The sequence below is a fragment of the Chiloscyllium plagiosum genome, unplaced genomic scaffold (assembly GCF_037043375.1).
Source record: "Chiloscyllium plagiosum isolate Xiang-an unplaced genomic scaffold, Cpla_swu_hap1 HiC_scaffold_10, whole genome shotgun sequence".
In the NCBI taxonomy this organism is placed as follows: Eukaryota; Metazoa; Chordata; class Chondrichthyes; order Orectolobiformes; family Hemiscylliidae; genus Chiloscyllium; species Chiloscyllium plagiosum.
The window spans coordinates 25,940,123-25,964,514 of record NW_028270148.1 but is presented as its reverse complement, the minus strand read 5'-3'; the positions used below and the strand labels follow the sequence as shown (position 1 = coordinate 25,964,514).

Here is a 24,392-nt window from a genome sequence, read left to right as displayed (position 1 = left end):
TCCGTGTGTTGCATTGTTTCTGGTCCTCCGGCTGAATTCAACATTGAAGCGGGAGTGCACGTGGAGAAGCACGATTTAAGGGACTGTTTTTCAGCTTGAACATGGAAGTGGAGAGGCTGAGGGATGAAATGTTTAAGAAGAAGAAGAAGGAGAAGGAGAAGGAGGTGGAGAGGCTGAGAGATGAATTATTCAAGAAGGAGCAGGAAGTGCAGAGGTTAAAGGCAGTGGTTGTCAACTTACAACAGGTACACGAAGAGAGTCTCCCCACCCTCAGACCAACTGTCTTTCTGAAGAACTGCTTTTATGTCAGCTTAACCATCAATGTCTCTAGTTCTCGAGAACAGTAAATGCAGTCTAATAGTTTTAGTACAGACTGGTAAAGATTGTATTGCTGTTACTTCACTATCCTCCCCAGACTAGGTCAATTGAGAAATCAAAAACTGAAATTGAATCGCTACTTTAGATAAGGCTGCTTAATAAGAATTGGGTACCAAGTTAACAGATGGAGTTAAGATACAGCTTAGCTATGATCTTGCTGTTATGCCTCTGCTACTGTATCCCTTTCACTATTGTAAACAAAACTCTTTTGCTGTACTCCAACACATAGGAAAGCCCAACTGTGAATGTTTGCCTGCTGTGAAGACTCATGGAGTATCCTGGTTGAGCCCAAGCTTGGGAGATGGCAAAACATTGAAAATGTCTAATCAACAGTGCCTTTGCAAGATCCTCCAAACCTCATAGTCTAACAACAGTGTCCTCCTGAAAGCAACTTGAGGCACTGCTCATTCAAAACGAGGTCTTTTGGTTGGGACATATCCTTCGTATCGTTGACACCAGAAGTGACATATTGAACCTCTGCAGTAGATTAGATATATGTACACCCACCGTGCTGCTATGGAGGGAATTCTAAGATTTTGACTTGTCCATAGTGAAAGAAAAGTGGTCAAAATCCAAGTCTAGCTTGGGAATAGCTTGAAGTTGTGGTATCCAATGCACTTGCCCTTCTTGATGGCAGTGGCCATGGTTGGAAGGTGCTGTCGAAGGAGCATTGCAGAATTTCTGCAGTGCATCATTTATATGATACACACTATTTCTATAATATTATCAGTTGTGGTGTCAATCATGTGATGCCAATGTGCTCTGTTGCCCTGGATGGTGCTGAGCTTCAGCGATAATCTAGGAAGTTATCGGCAGGTGAACTTGATGTCTGTGGTGGAGAACCTCTTGGAAGAGATACTAAGGCACAAGATCTATGCACATTTGGATGATAATGGACTAGTTAGTGACAGACAGCATGATTTTGTATGAGAAAGGCCATATGTCTCTAAACTGATTGCATTTTTTGAAGAGGTGACAAAAGTAATTGATGAAGGAAGGACCGTGGATGTAATTTATATGGACTTTAGTAAGGCATTTGATAAAGCCTCACATGGTAGTTTGGTACAAAATCTAAAATCACATGGGATTTGGGAAGGGCTGGCTAGATGGATACAAACTGACTTGGTCATAGAAGACAGGTGGCTGTGAAAGGGTGTTTTTCAGAATGGAAATGGGTAACCAGTGGTGTTCCACAGGGATTGGTCTTGGATCCTCTGTTTGTTTTGTGTGTGTGTGTGTGTGTGTGTGTGTATATATGAATTGGAGGAGAATGTGGTGGTCTGATTAGTAAGTTTGCAGATGACACGAAGATTGGAGGAGTTGTTGATAGTACTAACGATTGTGAAAGGATACAACAGGATATAGATTGGTGACTTGGGCACAGAAATGGCAGATGAAGTTTAATACAGACAAATGCGGGGTGATCATTTGAGATCAAATTTAGGTTTTAATTATACTGTAAATGGCAGAACCCTGAGAAACATTATCATACAGACAGATCTGAGCATGCCGGTCCACAGTTCCCTAAAAGTGGCAACACAGGTGGCCAAGGTGATTAAGAAGGCATATGGCATACTTGCCTTCATCAGCCGAGGCATGGAGAACAAGAATTGGCAAACCATGATGCGGCTACATAAAACCCTTGTTAGGCCGCATTTCGAGTATTGTGTAGAGTTTTGGTCACTACATTACCAGAAGGACATGGAATCTTTGGAGAGAATACAGAGAAGGTTCACCAGGATGTTGCCTGATCTTGAGGGCACTGCCTCTGAGGAAAGGTGAAAAAGACTAGGATTGTTTTCACTGGAAAGACTGGCTGAAAGGAAACCCAACAGAGATCTACAAAATTATGAGAGGCATAGATAGGGTGGATAGTCAGAGGCTTTTTCCCAGGGTTTAAGTTGCAATTACAAGGGGGCACAAGTTCAAGGTGAGAGAGGGAAGGTTTAAGGGAGATGTGCGAGGGAAGTTTTTCATGCAGAGTGGTGGGAGCGTGGAATGCCCTGCCATAAAAGATGATGGAAGCAGACGTTTAAGAGGCATCTGGATGGTTACATGAATAGGGAGGGAATAGAGGGATACAGACCAAATTAGGGCAGAATGTTTATCTTTTAATTTAGTTAGGGCAAGATGATCGACACAGGCTTGGAGGGCCAAAGGGCCCTGTACCTGTGCTGTACTTCACTTTTGTTCTTATTGTTGTTGAAGGTGTGCTCAAACGGCAAGTAAAGAGTATCACTTGTGCCTTGTAGGTGGAGAACAGTGAAGAAGGTTATCTGGAAATGCAGTGAGATCTTGATCACCTGGCCAGTGGGTGAAGGAATGGCAGATGGCGTTTAATTGGGATAAATGCAAAGTGTTGCATTTTGGTAAAGCAAACCAGGGTAGGACATACACTGTCAATAGCAGGGCCCTGGCAAGTGTTATAGAACAGGGAAATCTAAAGGCACAGGTTCATAGCTCCTTGAAAATGGAGTCACAAGTAGACAGGACGTAAAGAAGGCTTTTGGCATGTGAGCTTTCATTGGTCAGAGCATTGAGTACAGGAGGTGGGACATCTTGTTGCAGCTGTACAAGGCATTTTGAGGCCACATTTGGAGTACTGTGTGCAGTTTTGATTGCCCTACTAAGGATATTATTAAACTAGAAAGAGGGCAGACAAGATTTACTAGGAGCTTAACTGGACTTGAAGGTTTGAGTTATAAGGAGAGGTTGGACAGGCTGGGACTTTGTTCCCTGGAGCGTAGGAGACTGAAGGGTGACCTTATAGAGGTATATAGAATCATGAGAGTCATATATAAGATAGATAGATAGAAGACAGCTTTTCCTCATGGTAGGGGAATTTAAAACTAGAATGCATACGTTTAAGCTGAGAGATACAAAAGGGTCCAGAGGGGCAAAAGTTTCACACACAGGGTGGTCAGAGTCTGAATGGGTTGCTGGAGGTAGAGGTGGAAGCAAGTACAAATTTTGTCATTAAAGAAACATTTTGACAGGTGCATGGATGGGATTGGTAAGAAGGGATATGGATCAAATGGGACTAGTTTGAATTGTGAAAAATGGATGGCCTGAGCATGTTAGAGGTTGTTTTCATGCTGTAGACCTCTATGACAATGACCGGTTTTGAGAAGTAAGGAAATGAGTTACTTTAGATTAGATTCTTTATAGTGTGGAAACAGGCCCTTCCGCCCAACCAGTCCACAACGACTGTCCGAAGAGTAACCCAGATCCCTCTGACTAATGCATCTAACACTATGGCCAATTTAGCACAGCCAATTCACCTGGCCTGCGGGAGGAAACCAGAACACCCGGAGGGAATCCACGCAGACAGGGGGAGAATGTGCAAACTCTACATTGACAATCGTTGGAGGCTGGAATCAAACCTGGGACCCTGGTGCTGTGAGGCAGTAGTGCTAACCACTGAGCCACCGTGCCTTGCTGCAGGAATCCTAGCCTCTGACTTTTCTCTTGTCACCATTGTATTAACAGGGTGTTTCCAGTTCAGTTTCTGGCTAATGTTGTCAGTGGGGTTTCAGCTATGGTAATATCAAGGGGCGATTGTTTGATTCTCACTTGTTAGAGTCGATCATTGCCTTGCGCTTGCGTGGTGTGAATATGACTTGCAACCTTTCAGCCTGAACCTGGATGTTTCTAGGCCTTGCTACATTTGGAGACATGTACTGTTTCAATATCTCATGAGTCATGAATGCATCTGAATATTCTGCAATCATTTATGAACATCCCACTTCTGACCCCATGATGAACAGAGGGTAATTGATGAAAGCTGCACATTAGTACAAACTGTAAAACTGAACACAGATATGTCAAGTCGATGATCTGCCTTGACCTACTCCTGAGGTTCACAGATACAGTTTTCAAATGATTTGGCTTTACTCACATGATATCCAAAAATGGCAAAAGACTATTGGCCCTGTCAGCATTCGATTAACAGTGTTGAAGAAAGAGTTGTGCTTCCGAACTAGCTGTGACCCTAGCCAAATTGTTTCAGTACAATTTCAATATTACCCAGTATTTGTATGTTGCCAATAGTCATCTCCAAGGGAGAACCTAACCATCACCTCTTGATATTCAGTGGTATTGTCATCACTCAATCCTGCATTTTCAGCATTCTGGGGGTTAATATTGTCCAGAAACCAAATGAAATTTGACCAGGTACACACACACTCTGGTGACCAGAATGGGTCATAACGTAGGAATTCTGCAACAAGTAATTCCTTCTACCTAAAGGGTCTGGATCATCTACAAAACATGAGGAGCAGATTGAAATAGTATCCCTTTGTCTGGATGGGTGCAGCTCCAACAACACTCAAGACGCTTGACACCATCCAATACGAAGTAGTTGACTTGATTGCATCCAATTATGACCTTGAACATCCACTCCCTTTACGACCGACACACTGTGACAGCAGTTTGTATATACAGTGTGCACTACAGCAACTCAGCAAAGCTCCAATGACAGCAACTTTTGAAACCCTCAATCTCTACCACCTAGAATGACAAGGCAGAAGATACTTAGCAACACTACCACCTGCAAGTACAGTTTCCAAGTGACAAATCATCCTGACTTGGAAATGTATCATATTTCTTCAATATTGCTAGGTCAAAATCCTTGCATGCCCTTTCTGACAACATTGTGGGTGTTCCTTCTCCTACAGGCTTTCAGCAGTTAAGGAACGTAACTTAGCCATGGCTGGTAAAGAAGGCAATACATGCTGGCCCAGTCAGTGACTCCTAAAATCCCTTGGTTGAACATTAAAAACAATGTATTGTATGTGGACTTCCAAAAGGCATTTGATTAGATGCTGCTAAATAGGACTGGTGTGCATATCTAGAGTTTGGTGATTAAAATGAACTGTAATAATATGGTTAACTTAAAGTAGTGGATATTAGACATTTTCTAGACTTGAGACTCTCCATTAGTTGGTGTACAGATGTCTGCTAATATTAATATCTAGATTTTGGTGCACTTTGCACAATTCTAGAATTTGTGGATTAGACCACTTGAAAGTATTTTGAACCATGAGGAGGATAATGTGGAAATGTCATAAACAGATGGGTGGAATGGAAGTTTAAGTGACAAGTTTAATATAGAAGTGATCAGAATTTGGTCAGAAGAAAAAGCAGAGGTCTTGTAAAACAAAGACTACATTTCTAAAGTGGGTGCAGAGGCATCTGGGTGTATTCATTTATAAATGATTGGCGACAGAGCAGGATGAGAGTACAGTTAATAAATTGTACAGTATCCAGGGCGCTTTTAGTAAGGGCATAGAGAATGAAAGTAAGGATGTTATGTTAAACCTAAATAGAACATTGCTTCAGCCTCAGCTGGAATATTATGTCCTCGCCTGGTTGCCACACTTTAGGAAGGATGTGAAGATGTTAGAGAGAGTGCAGCAGCAGTTCAAAAGTGGTTTCAGGGATGAAGAATTTGAGTTAGGTGAAGTAATTAGAGATGTTGGGTCTGTTTCTTTTCTTCCTTTGGAGAAGTTTGAGAGGAGCTTTAATAGGTGTATTCAGAATCCTGAAGGTCTGCTCTGAATACGTAGGGGCAAACTATTCCTGTTAATGGAAGGTTTCAGAATAAGAGAGCATGGATTTTAAGGTAATTATCAAAAGCAGTGATGAAATGACAAAAAACTCTCATGCTGCAAATAGTTAGGATCATGAATGCACAGCCTAAGAGTATTTTGGAGGCAAGTTCAAATGGGGCATTCAAGAGAATTGAAGTACTATCTGAACAAGAATGTGCAGGAGGATGTTGCCAGGGTTGGTGGGTTTGAAGTAAAGGGAGAGGCTGAGTAGACTGGAGTTATTTTCTCTGGAGCATTGGAGGCTGAGGGGTGACCCAACAGAGGTTCATAAAAACCATGAGGAGCATGGATATGATGAATAGACAAGGTCAGAGTAGTGCTGCAAAAGCACAGCAGGTCAGGCAGCATCCGAGGGGCAGGAAAATCGACGTTTCAGGCAAAAGCCCTTCATCAGGAATGGTGATGAAGAGCTTTTGCCCGAAACGTCGATTTTTCCCAGCTCCTCGGATGCTGCCTAACCTGCTGTGCTTTTCCAGCACCACTCTAATCTTGACTCTGATCTCCAGCATCTGCAGTACCTACCTCCATTTGAATAGATAAGGTCTTTTCCCGGGAGTGGGCCAGTCCAAAACTAAAGCGCATAGGTTTGAGGAGAGGGAAAGATTTTGTATTTGGATTAGATACTCTACAGTGTGGAAACAGGCTACACCGACCCTCTGAAAAGTAACCCACCCAGACCAATTCTCCTACATTTACCCCTGACTAATGCACCTAACACTATGGACAATTTAGCATGATAATTTCGCCTGACCAGCATATCTTTAGATTGTGGTAGGAAACCGGAGCACCCGGAGGAACCCACGCAGACACAAGAATGTGCAAACTCCACACAGTCTCCTGAGGTGAGAATCAAACCCGGGTCCTTGGTGCTGTGAGACAGCAGTGCTAACCACTGAGCCGCTGTGCTGCCCTTTTCATGCAGACGGTGATGCGTGTATGGAATGAGCTGCGAGAGGATGTGGTGAAGCCTTATACAATTAGGACATTTAAAAGGTATCTGGATTGGTAAATGAATAGGAAAGGTTTAGAGGAATATGGGCCAGATGCTGGCAAATGGGACAAGATTAATTTAGGATATCTGGTCAGCATGGGCAAGTTGTTTCTGTGGTGTACATCTCTATGACTACAGGAAGTAGTATGGGGAGTGGCATTAGTTGCAATACTTTTTTGGTAATACGGCATAGGCCAAATGTACCCCTACAGTACTGTAGCTATTCCGTGATTCTGTGACATCTTTTTATGTAAAAATGTTGGCAATACACAGCAGACCAAGCATCTTTAGCAGAGCGAGGAACAGAGTCAACATTTTAGGTCCATGCCTATTCATCAGATCACATCTTTCTTATCCTCCCAGTTCGCTAAATGTCTTTCTTTTTCAGGATTCTCATTCTGGAAATACATTTTCATTACTGAAACAAGTAACAGAGATGCCTCCATTGGAAGAAAAATCTCTCTCTAATGAAGAAATCCTGAGATACAGCAGACAGCTCATCATCCCAGAGTTTGGAGTCAAAGGTAATATTTAAAATAATTAGAATGAATATAGTTCATAAAATTTGAGACTTAACAATTCTAGTATTGGACAAGTAATATCAGTGGTGGAGTTCAAGTAGAAAATTTGAATTCAATATATAATTATATAAGATTACCTACAGTGTGGAAACAGGCCCTTCGGCCCAACAAGTCCACACCGATCCTTCCGAGAGAAACCCAACCCCACCCCTATAATCCACCTAACACTACGGGCAATTTAGCATGGCCAATTCACCTAACCTGCACATCTTTGGACTGTGGGAGGAAACCGGAGCACCCGCAGGAAACCCACACAGACATGGGCAGAATGTGCAAACTCCACACAGACAGTTGCCAGAGGTGGGAACCCGGGTCCCTGGCGCTGTGTGGCAGCAGTGCTAACCACTGAATCATCGTGCCGCCCCAAATCTAGCATTTTGTGAGCTATTGAGTAAATTTGAATTCTGTTTGGGGGTTTTATAGGTTCAAAGCTGCTGAACCAACTGGGGAGACACCTAGGTGGTTCCCCCCTCTATCTTATCAAAAGACTATATTTATCTGATGCTGTTATTATTAAAAGCAAATGAGTTTTCTTGGTTGACAGTTATGTTTTCAAAAGAAAGTAGTGCATCTCTAAAAAGCAGATTTTAAATTTTTTTTAAATATTGGGCGGTGTAACAAAATCCTGCTGAAAGCCTTTATTGTGAAAACAGATTTCACTTTTTAACCATTTTCAAACATGCTTAAAATACTTTTTTTTTTCAGAAAGGGATGGTGAATTTGAATTTCTTTGTTTACAGGGCTGATGTTGTATTGATACCTTGAGAGAAAAAGAGATCTGTGAATAAAAGTGGTATGATTTAGATTACTGCTTTTACTCACTTTTCGTAGAAAATAGAAGTGTGACGTGCAGTTGCAGAAATACTTCTGAGTCATAGAGATGTATAGCACAGAAACAGACCCTTTAGTCCAACTCATCCATGCCGACCAGATATCTTAAACTAATCTAGTCCCATTTGCCAGCACTTGGCTATGCCTGCCTCTTCGTAGGATATGTGAAACAATCCATCTTCCGCAACTACACTGGCCCCACCCCCCACCTTTTCCTCCGCTACATCGATGACTGTATCGGCGCCGCCTCGTGCTCCCACGAGGAGGTTGAACAGTTCATCCACTTCACCAACACCTTCCACCCCGACCTCAAATTCACCTGGACAGTCTCAGATTCCTCCCTCCCCTTCCTCGACCTTTCTATTTCTATCTCAGGCGACCAAATCAACACGGACATCTACTACAAACCGACCAACTCCCACAGCTACCTGGACTACACCTCCTCCCATCCTGCCCCCTGTAAAAATGCCATCCCATTCTCCCAATTCCTTCGACTCTGCCGCATCTGCTCCCAGGAGGACCAGTTCTAAAAACGCACAACCCAGATGGCCTCCCCCCCGACGTGGTCGACGATGCCCTCCACCGCATCTCTTCCACTTCCCGCTCCTCCGCCCTTGAACCCCGCCCCTCCAACCGCCACCAGGACAGAACCCACTGGTCCTCACCTACCACTCCACCAATTTCCATGTACAGCGCCTCATCCGCCGTCATTTCCGCTACCTCCAAACGGACCCCACCACCAAGGATATATTTCCCTCCCCTCCCCTATCAGCATTCCGTAAAGACCACTCCCTCCGTGACTCCCTCATCAGATCCACATCCCCCACCAACCCAACCTCCACTCCCGGCACCTTCCCCTGCAACCGCAGGAGGTGCAAGACTTGCGCCCACACCTCCCCCCTCACCTCCCTCCAAGGCCCCAAAGGAAACTTCCATATCCGCCACAGATTCACCTGCACCTCCACACATATCATCTATTGCATCCTCTGCACCCGATGTGGCCTCCTCTATATTGGGGAGACAGGCCGACTACTTGCGGAGCGTTTCAGAGAACAACTCTGGGACACCCGGACCAACCAACCCAATCACCCTGTAGCTCAACATTTCAATTCCCCCTCCCACTCCACCAAGGATATGCAGGTCTTTGGACTCCTCCATCGTCAGACCACAACAAAACGACGGTTGGAGGAAGAACGCCTCATCTTCCGGCTAGGAACCCTCCAACCACAAGGGATGAACTCGGATTTCACCAGTTTCCTCATTTCCCCTCCCCCCACCCTGTCTCAGTCAAATCCATCAAATTCAGCACCGCCTTCCTAACCTGCAATCTTCTTCCCGACCTCTCCGCCCCCACCCCAGTCTGACCTATCACCCTCACTTTGACCTCTTTCCACCTATCACATTTCTGACGCCCCTCCCCCAAGTCCCTCCTCCCTACCTTTTATCTTAGCCTGCTGGACAAACTTTCCTCATTCCTGAAGAAGGGCTTATGCCCGAAACGTCGATTCTCCTGTTCCCTGGATGCTGCCTGACCTGCTGCGCTTTTCCAGCAACACATTTCCAGCTCATATCTCTTTGAACCCTTCCTATTCATATATCCATCCAGATGATTTTTAAATGTTCTAATTGTCCCAGCCTCCACCACTTCCTCTGGCAGTTGATTGCATACATGCACCACCCTCTACATGAAAAAGGTTGCCCCTTGGATCCCTTATAAATCTTTCCCCTTGCATATTAAACCTATGTTCTTTGATTCTGGACTTTCTCACCCCTGGGAAAATACCTTGTCTGTTTACCCTATCCATGTCTCTCATGACTTTATAAAGTTCTGTAAGGTCTCCCCATAGTCTTCAATGCTCCAGAGAAAACAGCCCCAGCCTATTCAGCATCTCCCTTTAGCTCAACCGTCCAACCCTGGCAACATCCTTGTAATTATTTTCTGAACCCAGATCTAGCGATTGGATTAAGCAGTGGCTATTATGCTTGTATCCTTACTGCCACATTGCTGATATGAGAGAAGTTGGACTAAGCTGGCTCTAAATTATTCCAATAATAATCGCAAATGTTTTGACTTTTTATAATTCTGCACTACTTGAATTCCACATATAGTAATGACTAATTTATTTTCACATATGGAATACTGAACACAATATATAATCCCAATTAATGATTGTTCCATTGCTTTTACAGATGAGTGTTCAGCAAAGAAGCAAATAAAGACAAGTTTGCAGTTTAGGTTAATGTAATCTTGTGTGACATTACCGAAATCTCTTATTGCAAATGCTACATATGAAGTGCTTGTTCTAAAGTCATCTGACTGTTCTCTTAAATGTTGAAACAGCTTGAGAACAGAGAGTTTTCCATTTGTGTTTATCCAGGGTTACGTCCCCCATGATTTAGCTTGAAAACTCTAGCAAACTGAGGCTATATCTAATTTTGAGATGTCCTATGGTCTGATTTCCGTGTGTAGCTGGCTTAGAGTACTATTGTTTTTTGTTATGTGAAAATTCTTCATGCAAACCTAAACCACATGATTGATCCAACAGAGCTGAATCCTGACCAACATTAATGCCAGTTATGCAGCAGTTTGCAAAAATCTCAGAGCTGGATACTTTGTCCTACTACCTGATATTGTAAATAGATCTGGGACAGTGAGGGTGGAATGCTTCTAATTGTTGTTTTATATGATACTGTTAACATTGGTATCTATTATACATTTTAATTATAATCTAGTTTTAAATCTCCCTTTTGTTTTTAGCCAGTCACATACAAGTGTTAGAATAGATTGGGAATTACGATTGCACTCTGCAGTGGAAGAGCTTAGCTTCAAAAATAATTCATTGCCATTATTAGAAACTGAGAAAACATGTCTTGATGTGCTACTCAGTGCAAAAAGAAAAATTGGAAATGATTTAACCTTGGAACTTACATTTGGGGAAAAAACATTGTAACCTAACATAGAAACAAAATTAAATTTTCTCCATTATTCCTTCCAATGACCTGTAAGCTTTTCAAACTTAACATTTTTAAAAGACAAATCCAATATCTATGTCCTCATTATAAAAAGGCAGAAATTGAGAGACATTCAGCACATTGAGACAGGGAAGCCATGAACGCATCAATATTGAAAACGCTAGTCAAAGCACCGTTTACACTTGTTACAAGTATTTTGAGTAAAAGTGTGGACTTTTATAATTTAACTTTCTGTTCCTCAATATTATCTTGGAAATAGATAAACAGGATGGTTGTTCTAACTAGTCCATATTGTGTTTTATTTCATTTTCTTTTTCAATCATCTGCCTACTCATAAATTTTTGTATGGTCTGTTTCAGACACCAATACTAGAAGTATATCCCATATCTTCTGGATCCTTGATGTTTAAAATATAATTATAAGCAAATTAAATGTGACATGTGCCCTAATATTGGATTAAACAAATTAAATCTATTGGCGTGATGTTTTCATGCTTTTAGGTCAGCTGAATCTGTCTAAGAAGGCTGTTCTGATTGTTGGATGTGGAGGTCTAGGCTGCCCTGCAGCTCAGTACTTGGCTGCTGCAGGCATTGGTAAGTTTAGTCTAGGTCTTGAATTTTGACTTTATTTTTCTTGAATAGATTTTGCACAGGAAGCTTGAGAGAGACTTTACGGAGGTTATTATAGATCAACGAAACAATAAAACTTGCAGGTCTGTGAACAAGTGTTGCTTCTGTGAATTGTACTAATTCTCAGAGGGAGAAATGTTTTACTGTATGGAGTACGAGACATGCTATCTCCCAGAGATCTATCCTTTATCTGCAGATTTTCACCACATATATTAATGACTTAATTAAAGGAATAGAGAATTGTAATCCAAATTTACAGGTAACACTAATTTGGAAGGTAAAATGGTTTGTGTGAATGGGAGGAGCAATATAGTCATAGAGATTTACAGCATGGAAACAGATCCTTCGGGACCAGATATCCCACCCCAATCTAGTTCCACCTGCCAGCACCTGGCCCACATCCCTCCAAACCCTTCCTATTCATATACCCAAGCAAATACCTCTTAAATGTTGCAATTGTATCAGCCTCCACCACTTCCTCTGGCAGCTCATTCCATGCACGCACCACCCTCTGTGTGAAAAAGTTGCCCCATAGGTCTCTTTTATATCTTTCCCCTCTCGCCCTAAACCTATGCCCTCTAGTTCTGGACTCCCCGACCCCAGGGAAAAGACTTTACCTATTTATCCTATCCATGCCCCTGATAATTTTGTAAACCTCTATCAGGTCACCCCTCAGCCTCCGATGCTCCAGGGAAAATAGCCCCAGCCTGTTCAGCCTCTCCCTATAGCTCAAATCTTCCAACCCTGGCAATATCCTTGTAAATCTTTTCTGAACCCTTTCACAACATCTTTCCAATAGGAAGGAGACCAGAATTGCATGCAATATTCCAACAGTGGCCTAACCAATGTCCTGTACAGCCGCAACATGACCTCTCAACTCCTGTACTCAGTTCTCTGACCAATAAAGGAAAGCATACCAAACGTCTTCTTCACTATCCTATCTACCTGCGACTCCACTTTCAAGGAGCTATGAACTTGCATATAAAAGAACCTAAGGAAACTGAGTGGAATTCATTCTAGTGAAAAATGAGGTTATCTGAAATGACAAAATAGACTATCTTGTGATGAGGCAAAGGGATTTAGGATTCTATGGACACAATGACTGAAAGCTACTGCACAAGTATAAAATGTAATCATAAATGCTGTTGAAATGTTGCCCTTTTTATTCTCAAGAGGACTGGAATTCAAAAGTGAGGAAATGATGTTTCAGTTACACAGGGTCTTAGCTGGAACCCATCAGGAGCAATGCATTCAATTTCAGTGACTCCACTTCAGAAAAGATTGCTTTGCCTTAGAAAGGGTACAACCCTGATGCATGTGAATGTTATTGTGGCTTAAAATGGTAAATTATGAAGTAGGAGAATCAAACTTAGTTTAAACAGTTAAGAGGTCATCTCAATGCAGCATTAAATTGACTAAAATATTCATTATAGTAGGTGCAGCAGAATTAGAGCTGGGACGTTCAGGAATTAAATCTGGAAGCAGTTTTCACACAATGCGTAGTGGGAATTTGACATTCTGTCTTTCCTGAACCAGTTGTAGGCATTAGAATGATTAACATTTTCAAAACTGATTGTAAAGAATTTTTGTTAGGCATGTGTACCTAATGTGCATGTATGGATGTTGTACAGATAAGCCATGATCTAATTGAAAGGTGGATCAAGTTTGAGGGGCTGATTAGTCTACTCCTATTCCTATCTTCCATCCCTAAATTTATAATTTGACAACAATATTAATTCCCTCCCCCCTATCTTTTTATCTCAGCCCGCTTGGCACGCCAGCCTCATTCCTGAAGAAGGGCTAATGCCCAAAATGTCGATTCTCCTGCTCCACGGATGCTGCCTGGCCTGCTGTTTTTCCAGCACCACACTTTTCAACAATATTAACGTGTCCATTTCTGACGGAGCCCTTGTTTATCCATGGAAAAGTACTTGGATCATTAATGATAATTTTATGCCCCATTTACTTTCCAGAGCTGCTTCAAAGAGAAGCAATTGCTTAGTAGTTTGGAAGAGAAAGTGAGGTCTGCAGATGCTGGAGATCAAAGTTGAAACTTTATTGCTGGAACAGCACAGCAGGTCAGGCAGCATCCAGGGAACAGGAGATTCGACGTTTCGGGCACAGGCCCTTCTTCAGTCAAAGTTGAAACTTTATTGCTGGAACAGCACAGCAGGTCAGGCAGCATCCAGGGAACAGGAGATTCGACGTTTCGGGCACAGGCCCTTCTTCAGAAGGGCCTGTGCCCGAAACGTCGAATCTCCTGTTCCCTGGATGCTGCCTGACCTGCTGTGCTGTTCCAGCAATAAAGTTTCAACTTAGTAGTTTGGAACCCCTCTTCCTATGAACTGTAGAGAAACATCAGGATTCATAACATTTTGAAGATACTGTCGGTTAGTTCTGATTGTTACCTTGGCAGTGCCCTCTTTTAAACCCTGAAATATTGTGGGGCACCAGCAATTTGAAAATGACAGCACTAGCTTTGTGTCAATTTCTTTCTCTTTTGTACATTGGATCTGCTATAAGTAAAATCTGTTCAGTAATGTATTTAAATGCAACTGAGCGATGGGGAGAGGATATTACAATGTGGAAATGTCAATTTAGGTCGATTAGGACTCCTTGATTATGATGATGTGGAGCTTACTAACCTACAGAGACAGATTCTCCATACAGAAGATAAGTTAGGCGTGCCAAAGGCATTGTCTGCAGCAATCAGAATAAGTCAGTAAGTATATTTGTTTATGTCTCTTACTTTCTTTGATCACTCTAAATTGAAAAAAAAGGTTTCTTTTTGGGTATAGCTTCCATTGTTGACAGATTTCAACAGCATACCTGTAACATTTGTTGCTCATCAGTTTTCTCCCTTTACTAAACCATTTTAAGGTATTGTTTCCTTGATGGAATATGGGTTGCACGGTTGTAGGTCACCTTCTGGAAGCTCACCAAATCAACTATTGTTCATGTAAATTATGCTGTGCCTTGTACATGTTACAGATTTTGTTGTTCCTCTGAGATGGTTGCATATCCAGAAAAAGTGATAGATTGTAAATGTATTGAAGCAGTTTTTTTTCTTCTCTTTCTTATACCTAGGATCTTGTGATAGTCATACAGCGTGGAAACAGACTGTTCAAATAAACTCATCAGCGCCAACCAGACATCCCAATCTGACCTAGTCCCATTTGCCAGCATTTGGTACATATCCCTTTTAACCTCTTCCTTTCAAATACCAATCCAGATGCATTTTAAATGTTTTAATTATACCCACCTCCTCCTCTGGCAACTTGTTCCATAATGCATCGCCTGTGTAAAAATTAACCCCTCAGGTCCTTCTTTAACTCTTTCCCACCTTACCGCAAACTTATGTCCTCCAGTCTTGGTCTGTCCCACCCTCGGAAAAAGAACTTGGCTACTCATTTTATCCATGCTCCTCATGATTTTGATAAACCTCTAAGGTCACCCCTCCGCCTCCGCTCTAGGGGATAAAAGCCCCAGCATATTCTGCCTCTCCTTTTAATTCAAACCTTGCAGTCCCGGCACAACATTCTTGTAAATCTTTTCTGCACCCTCTCAAGCTTAACAGCATCTTTGCTGTAGAAGGGCAACCAGAATCGTACACAGTATTCTAAAAGTGGCTTCTTCAAAGTCCTGTACAGCTGCAACATGATATCCTAATTTCTATATTCAGTGCACTAACCAATGGAGGCAAGTGTGCCAAATGCTGTCTTCACCACCCTGTCTACCTGCAGCTTCACTTTCAAGGAACTATGAACCTGCACCCCTAGGTCTTTTTGTTTGGCAACACCCCTGAGGCCCTATCATTAAGTGTATAAATCCTGCTCTAATTTGCACTACCAAAATGCAGCCCCTCACATTTTTGTACCTTAAACTCCATCTGCTACTCCTCGGTTATAGAGTCACAGAGGTGTACAGCACGGAAACAGACCCTTTGGTCCGACTCGTCCATGCTGACCGGATATCCCTTGCTGCAGTTTACTGCAGTCCTGATTGAGATCAGCTAATTCAACACAAATTACAAATGGAATCTAAGATCTTGTGTATTTTTTTTTGGCTAAGCTGCTAGCTAAATTTATTCTCACCTGGAGGGGAGATGAAATAGTTATGTAATGAATACTTATTGACTGAGTTTGAAAAAAGGAAAAACTTGCATTTGTTTGGTACTTCTTACGTCCTTGGGCATTATCAAATATTTTGCAGCTAACAAGTTACTTTCTTGAAGTGCAACACCCTGCTATGTAGCCAAATGTAGCAGTCAGTTTATGCAGTGTTAAAGTTAAATTAGTCATTCCGTCATTGACACTTAGAAAGCTACAAATCCTACTCGGTTAGCTGTAAAAGATCCCATGATACTATTCAGTGAAGCTGTTTCTGGTGTTCTGGCCAACATTTGTCCTTCAAACAAATTACTAGTTATATTTAATTGCTGTTTGTGAGAACTTGCTGTATGGAAACAAGCAAATGCGTTTCCCACATTCCAACATTTTGGTGAGAATATTTCTAAATTAGCTGAGAAGTGTTTTGACACGTCCTGAGGTAGTTGTGTGCTTTCTCTTGTGGTACTCCAATGTGAAGGCTATTAAAATGGTTTGCCAGGTATCAGAGAGATTTAACATTCACTTATTTACATTAGTCCCTGCATCCTCTAGGATTATGGTGACTTGACCTTGCATTACACAACAGACAATACAATATTCTTAAAATGTTAAAAAGGAACCAAAAGCTCCAGAAGCTAGAAATCTGAAACAAAGTTAATTGCTGGAGAAACTCAACAGTTCTGTTAGCATCTGTGGAGAGGAAACAGAGCCAGTGTTCGGGTCTGTTGACCCTTCATCAGAATTATGTTACAACATGGGATTTAACCCCTCTATTAATTAAACCAAACACCCAGAAAAGCTCGCCTCGCCTTGTAATCTACAACAATATGCTGTTCCAATAAGACACTTTTAGTAAAATTACATCAACTTAATTTCAAAAACCACACAGTTGCTGTGTGGAGGGGAGCGAATCTACTTGAAACATAGAACGCTGAGTGGTCTGGATAGAGTAGATGTTGAGAAGATGTTTACATTGGTAAGGGAGACTAGGACCCAAGGGCATAGCCTCAGAGTAAAGGGAAAACCTTTTAGAACATAAGGAGAAACTTCTTCAGCTGGAGAGTGGTGAATCTATTACAGTCATTGCCATCGAAGGCTGTGGAGGCCAGGTCATTGAGTATATTTAAGACTGAGATAGATAGGTTTTTGAGTATCAAGAGTTTCGGGGAGAATGGGGTTGAGAAACTTATAAGCCATGATTGAATGGCAGAGTAGACTTGATGGGCTGAGTGGCCTAATTTCTGCTCTTATTTCTTATGGTCTGATAAGCTGATATTGGAGACCAGAATTCGGCGAAAATGGGTTGGCTGTGCTGAGAGCAGTCCATGTGATGACAAGCCCTGGAATGTGGGTGTGGGTGCAGCTAAAGGACATATGATGTTCAGGCCCTAAAATTTAACTTGATATTCAGTCTGAAGGCTGTAGAGTCCTCAAGCAGAAAGTGCGATGTATTTTTTTCACCTTGTGCTGAGTCTCATTGGAACACTGCAGCAGGCCTTAATGTTCTTAAAATGTGCCATTGATCCTGGACAATATGTACTTTGAAGTTTTGAAAGCTGTCTGATTGTTGCAAACAATTCTAGAATTGTTCAATCACAAGTCAATGGGGAAAGAGCAGAGAAGTGGGATTGATTCAATAACTGTCAAAAAGTCATCACAATCATGATAAACCAAATAGCTTTTTTTCTATGCTGTATGGTTATAGTTTCCCTATTGATAAATTATTGATCTCCTAATTACATTAGCATAAATGCTAAGAATCCAGTCTTAACAAGCTTGGGTTCATTAACTGTTCATTCAGAGCATGTTTTATCTGTACTGTTAGAGAAACAAAATCTTATTTCAAGATTATTTTACAAATTATGAAAGGTTAATGTTGTTATAACTTCAGAATGAATAACTGCTTAAAAATATAATTAGAATTCATTAAAATTTCTGAGTGCTACAAGTCCAATAGATTAATAGTAATTAACAGAGTATAAATTGTGCATTAATTTTAAGATATCATCTGTTCAAGACATCTTTTTGCTGACTAGGTTAATAAGTTTGTATAAATTATTTCCAAGTAGAATATCATGATGAGATACATAATTTAGCTTTTTTTTCCAGTTTGGGTGCTGATTTAGAACTCCACATTCTCCTTTCAAATGACTAGTTGTTAGATTAGGGTTCCATAGTTATTAGCCACCCTCTAGTGCTGTGCACAGGTAGTCATTATTTGTGTGTAAATCTTGCTGGTAAATGCTTGATTGACATCCTTTTGAGCACTATCTTGCCCTGTTTTAATGCAGTTAAGATATTCCGTTGGATGTCCTCCTGATAAGCGTGTGACTACTTCTTTCCTTTAACTTGACCAAATTACCCAATGTTTCAATTTATGCATTGCCAACTTGCCCATTATTATTAAAGTTTTAATTGGAAGTGTTCATTCCCTTCTTTATGATGTTGCAGTTTCAGGTAGCAGATGCTCATTTTGGTTTTTTTGGGCTGTTTTCGGCCAACTCTGCCTTAAACCTGTTGCATTTTCTAATCTCCCTGAATTTTCATGTTAGGTATATTGCAGCCATTAATGTACAGTCAGCTTTTAATTATTTTCATGAAGTAAAGGTCCCTCGAGAGTAACCCTGTAATATGTATTAAAGTGCAACGTGCAACTTCCAACTCCTTTGCTTTTCTTACATTGACCATGTACATCATAGAGTCATAGGGATGTACAGCACGGAAATAAACCCTTCGGTCCAACTTGTCTATGGATATCCCACCCCAATCTATCCCACCTGCCAGCACCCGGCCCATATCCCTCCAAACTCTTCCTATTCATATACCCATCCAGATGCCTATTAAATGTTGCAATTGTACTTGCCTCCACCACTTCCTCTGGCAACTCATTCCATACACATACCACCCTCTGTGTGATAAAGTTGCCCCTTAGGTCTCTTTTATATTTTTCCCCTCTCACCCTAAACCTATGCCCTCTAGTTCTGGACTCTCCCACCCCAGGGAAGAGACTTTATATATTTATCCTATCCATGCCCCTCATGATTTTGTAAGCTTCTTTCAGGTCACATCCTTGAAAGGATTGACTGTTTTATGGCAACTAACGTTAAATAATTTAAAGTTTCCTGTGTTTAACCTATGCAGAATGTGAAACTACTAAAACAGATTTCCCTTTGGACTGTTAATCAACTGATAAAGGAGAGTTGCATTCCATCAGTTTGAATTATATTCAAAACTACAAGAGGTAAAAGGATTGCGCAGTAGACATCACAGTTCTTCAAACATGTTTTTCAGTTTTTATTGGCCTTCCACTTGCAGAATATGATGCGCTCCGTTGCTCTGTATAGGGCATTGCAAAAGTTTTAAAAATAATTCTGTCCCTTCTGATGACCTGGAGAAGCAACAGTCTTTCATGGGTTTCTCACTGGTCACTGAGATCAATTGTGCATGTTAACTTGTACCATTTTACCCATAACCACCTTGTCATCTTACTTCATTGACAGATGTGCAGGCATCTAACCATTTAGAAGGGTATCAGACAAACAAGTATTTTTTTAAATCAATGTATTAATTTTGAATTATTATTTCTTGTCCACAGGCTAAATTCAAATGTTGAATGCATACCATATCATTTTCAGTTGAGCTACAAGAATGCAAGGCAACTTATTCAACAATATCCTTTTTTATGGTGGTTTTTGTGATGAGGATTAAAGTATTTTTGATTATTTAGATTATTCTTAACTAATTTCTTCAAATATGACATTGTAGTGGATTGCTCTGACAATGTCCCTACACGGTTTCTTGTCAATGACGCTTGTGTTCTGAATGGGAAGCCACTGGTATCAGCTAGTGCTCTAAGGATGGAGGGACAGGTAAAGAAATAATAACAAATACTTAAAACTTTTATTTCACAGATGTTTACATTTAAAGTGTTATTGATCTAGATTGAACAGGAGACAAATGGGTGGCCATGTTATAATGTTTTGTACACTGTAGACTAGTAATCTAGAGATCCCAGGTTCATATTCTTTCTCATGTATCTGCTTGAGTAAAACCAGTCAACAAAGGAATTTGAGTTTCATCTGAGGAAATCTTTTCCTGCTTCACTGACGTCAAATACAAACCTTTTAAGTAGCTTGCATGATAGATACTAGGATTTCTGAAATGGACAGGTTCAAGTCCCACCATGGCATCTGGAAGCTGAAATATAGTACTAGTCTCTGTAATGGCTAAATTGCAACCCATCAGATTTATCAATGTCCTTCAGGCAATGAAGTCTTCCATCTTTACCCACTGTGGTACGTATGTGATGCCAGACCCATTCAATGTGATTGAAATGGCTCATTGCATTATAGGATAAACATTTGAATAATTTGAAATTTCTTTACAGTTTTGAATCTTAAGAATTCCCTACCCACAAATATAATGGAGCCTCAATCATTAATATATTAAAGGCTATTGGACAGATGTTTACTGATTCAGAGATCAGATAATATGGGGAATGAATGAGAAAGTCGAATAGAGGCAGCCATTATTCCATTGAATTATGGAATGGGTTTGAAGGGCTGATTATCTTCTACTCCTACTTGTCTTGTTCTTATACAAAACTGCTAAAGTATATTGGTCTCTTTTTGAGAGAAACTGAGATGAAGGATTAATTTGATGATTACATGTCACAATGAAAGGAGTAAGAGGAAAGATGAGGTAAATTAGAATGTAGTTGGGAAATAGTTGGCTTTGTGGTTAAACCATAGAATTCCAACAGTGCAGAAAGTGGCCAATAGGCCCATGAAATCTGCACTGACCCTCCAAAGTGCGCACCCATCACCCACCCATAACCTTGTTTTTTTTTTATTCTGGCCAATCCACCTAACCTACATATCCCTGGACACTATATAGCAATCTTTAGCATGGCCAATCCACCTAACCTGCTCATCTTTGGACTGTGCAAGAAATTGGAGCACCCAGAGGAAACCAATGCAGAAACTGGGAGAGCATGCAAACTCCACAGAGATAGTTGCCCAAAGCTGGGATCAAATCCAGGTGCCTGGTGCTGTGGGGCAGCAATGCTAACCACACTGCAACCGTGCTGCCATTAAAGTACTCATCATAATTGTTGTTTGTTTTTGACACTGAGGGTTTTTAGGTGGTAACCTTTTTATTTTGTTAACTTTTCAGCTCACAGTATATAACTACAACGGTGGCCCTTGTTATAGATGCCTCTATCCAAAGCCACCTCCAGCTGAGACTGTAACTAATTGTTCTGACGGTGGAGTCTTGGGAATAGGTAAGACCATTAGAAGTAGACCACTTGGCCGCATTAGCTTGGTCTGACATTCAATAGGATCGTGGCAGATCCAACATTTCTCACGTTCACTTCCCTGCCCTTTCCCCATAAACCTCGATTTCCCTACTGATCAAGAATTTATTTATCTTTCTCAACCTTAAATATACACAAAGATTCAACACCCGCAGCTCTCTGTGGCAAGACTCTTTTAACCCTCTTGAAGAAATTCCTCCTTATTTCAATTTTAAGTTGACATCCCTTTAATTTTAGACTATGCCCTCCAGTCCTAGGCTGTCCCATGAGGGAAAACATCCTCTCATTAATCTGTTTGTTTATATCTCTGTAGCTTGGAGATAGTGAGGATTGCAGATGCTGGAGAAGTCAGAGTTGATCAAGTGTGCTGGAAAAAAGCACCGCAATCAGGCAGCATCTAAGGAGCAAGGAAGTCCACCTTTTCGGATTTAACCTTTCAATCATGTGATTGCTGATATCGCTGATCACATGACCACTCCCATCCACCCCCACTCCCAACTCCAGATCAACACTTGGCCCCAGCCCCAAGCTGCTGGGTATTCACCATCCTCCCCCTTACTGAAGACACCCTCATTACACTGTATGCCCACATCAACGAATTTCATATGCGTCACGATGTTGAACTTTTCTTCCATTGCCTTGGCCTCTGTGTTTCCTTTCTCAATCGTGACTCACATCCACCTTCCGAAGATGTCTTCTCCCACCTCCAACAAATTTCATCTTCTTGAACACCCTGTGCTGGCCTCTTACTCCCCTTGACCTCTACATCTTCAACTGCTGTCACAACATTAACTGCCTCAATCTCTTCACCCATCTCACTCACTTCAGCTTCCCATCCTTGCAACGCGCAGCCCTCCACTCCCTCCGCTCTAACCCCAACCTCCCCATCAAACCTACTGAGAAGTGAAGTGAAGTGCAGTGATTGTATGGCGCACCAACCTATACATCGCTGAGGCCAGATGCCAACTCACAGACACTACATCCTACCGCACTTTAACCGTGACCCCACCTCTCAATAGACAATAGGTGCAGGAGTAGGCCATTCTGCCTTTCGAGCCTGCACCACCATTCATTATGATCATGGCTGATCATCCTCAATCAGTATCCTGTTCCTGCCTTATCTCCATAACCCTGGATTCCACTATCCTTGAGAGCTCTATCCAACTCTTTCTTAAACAAATCCAGAGACTGGGCCTCCACTGCCTTCTGGGGCAGAGCATTCCACACACCCACCTCTCTCTGGGTGAAGAAGTTTCTCCTCATCTCTGTCCTAAATGGCCTACCCCTTATGTTTAAGCTGTGTCCTCTGGTTCAGGACTCACCCATCAGCGGAATCATGTTTCCTGCCTCCAGAGCATACAATCCTTTAATAATCTTATACGTCTCAATCAGATCCCCTCTCAGTCTTCTAAACTCAAGAGTATACAAGCCCAGTCACTCCAATCTTTCAACATAAGATAGTCCCGCCATTCCAGGAATTGACCTCGTGAACCTACGCTGCACTCCCTCAATAGCCAGAATGTCTTTCCTCAAATTTGGAGACCAGAACTACACACTACACACAATATTCCAAGTGCGGGTCTCACCAGGGCCCTGTACAGCTGTAGAAGAACCTCTTTTCTTCTATACTCAATCCCTCTTGTTATGAAGGCTACATGCTATTAGCTTTCTTCACTACCTTCTGTGCCTGTATGCTTATCTTCATTGACTGGTGTACAAGAACACCCAGATCTCTTTGCACTGCCCCTTTACCTAACTTGACTCCATTTAGGTAGTAATCTGCCGCCTTGTTCTTGCCACCAAAGTGGATAACCATACATTTATCCACATTAAACTGCATCTGCCATGCATCTGTCCACTCACCTAACCTGTCCAGGTCAACCTGTAATCTCCTAACATCCTCCTCACGTTTCACCCTGCCACCCAGCTTTGTATCATCAGCAAATTTGCTAATGTTACTATTAATACCATCTTCTATATCATTAATATATATTGTGAAAAGCTGAGGTCCCAGTACTGATCCCAGTACTGATCCCACTGGTCACCGCCTGCCATTCCGAAAGAGAGCCGTTTATCACTACTCTTTGTTTCCTGTCAGCCAACCAATTTTCAATCCAAGCCCCCAATACCATGCGCCCTAATTTTGCTCACTAACCTCCTATGTGGGACTTTATCAAAGGCTTTATGACAGTCCAGGTACACTACATCCACTGGATCTCCCTTGTCCATCTTCAGAGTTACATCCTCAAAAAAAATTCCAGAAGATTAGTCAAGCATGATTTCCCCTTCATAAATCCATGCTGACTCTGACTTAACCTTGCTATCCAAATGTGTCATAGTTTCATCCTTTACAATTGACTCCAGCATCTTTCCCACCACTGAGGTCAGACTAACTGGTCTATAATTTCCTGCTTTCTCTCTCGCTCCTTTCTCTCAACACCAAACCATCATCTCCAAGACCATCCACAAAATCATCACCTCAGGTGATCTCCCATCCTCAGCCTCCAATCTCCTAGTTTCCCAATCCCACACATCTCTTACCCAAAATCCACAAATCTGATTCCCCTGGTCAACCAATTGTCTGCGCCTGCTCACATCCTACTGAACTCTTCTCAACTTATCTCGACTCTGTCCAGTCCCCTTTCATCCAGGAACTTCCCACATATATTTGGACACCACCCATGCCCTCCACTTCTTCCATGACTTGGCGCCTTATACCTCATTTTTATGAAGAACAGCCAGTCCCTCTAAGCCCATATCCCCCATGAAAAAGGCCTCAAAGCCCTCTGTTTCTTCCTCTCCTGCCGACCCACCCAGTCCCCCTCCAATGGTGAATGGCTTAGAAAGAACTTGCAAGCAGTGTCATTCCCCTGTATCAGCTGCCTTTGTCCTGCTGGGCAGTGGTGGTTGTAGGTTTGTAACATGCTGTTTAAGTAGGCTTGGTGAATAGCAGCAGTGCATTCTGATTGAC

General features: G+C 41.8%; 1 protein-coding gene across 3 annotated transcripts in view; it reads left to right on the top strand.

Annotated features, from left to right (window-relative positions):
- Positions 1-24,392, top strand: part of mocs3 (molybdenum cofactor synthesis 3) — a 68,544-nt gene continuing 44,152 nt past the window's right edge. The window contains exons 1-8 of one of the 3 annotated variants that reach the window (XM_087991225.1): positions 147-245; positions 608-796; positions 7,370-7,505; positions 11,867-11,959; positions 14,597-14,717; positions 19,700-19,778; positions 19,860-19,973; positions 21,280-21,388. In XM_087991225.1, the coding sequence (XP_087847351.1) occupies positions 7,418-7,505; positions 11,867-11,959; positions 14,597-14,717; positions 19,700-19,778; positions 19,860-19,973; positions 21,280-21,388 (604 nt within the window). In that variant the 5' untranslated portion in view covers positions 147-245; positions 608-796; positions 7,370-7,417. Of the gene's footprint in view, positions 246-607; positions 797-6,422; positions 6,833-7,369; positions 7,506-11,866; positions 11,960-14,596; positions 14,718-19,699; positions 19,779-19,859; positions 19,974-21,279; positions 21,389-24,392 lie in introns of those variants that run through there. The other 2 variants (XM_043695554.2, XM_087991226.1) reach the window with 2 other exon arrangements.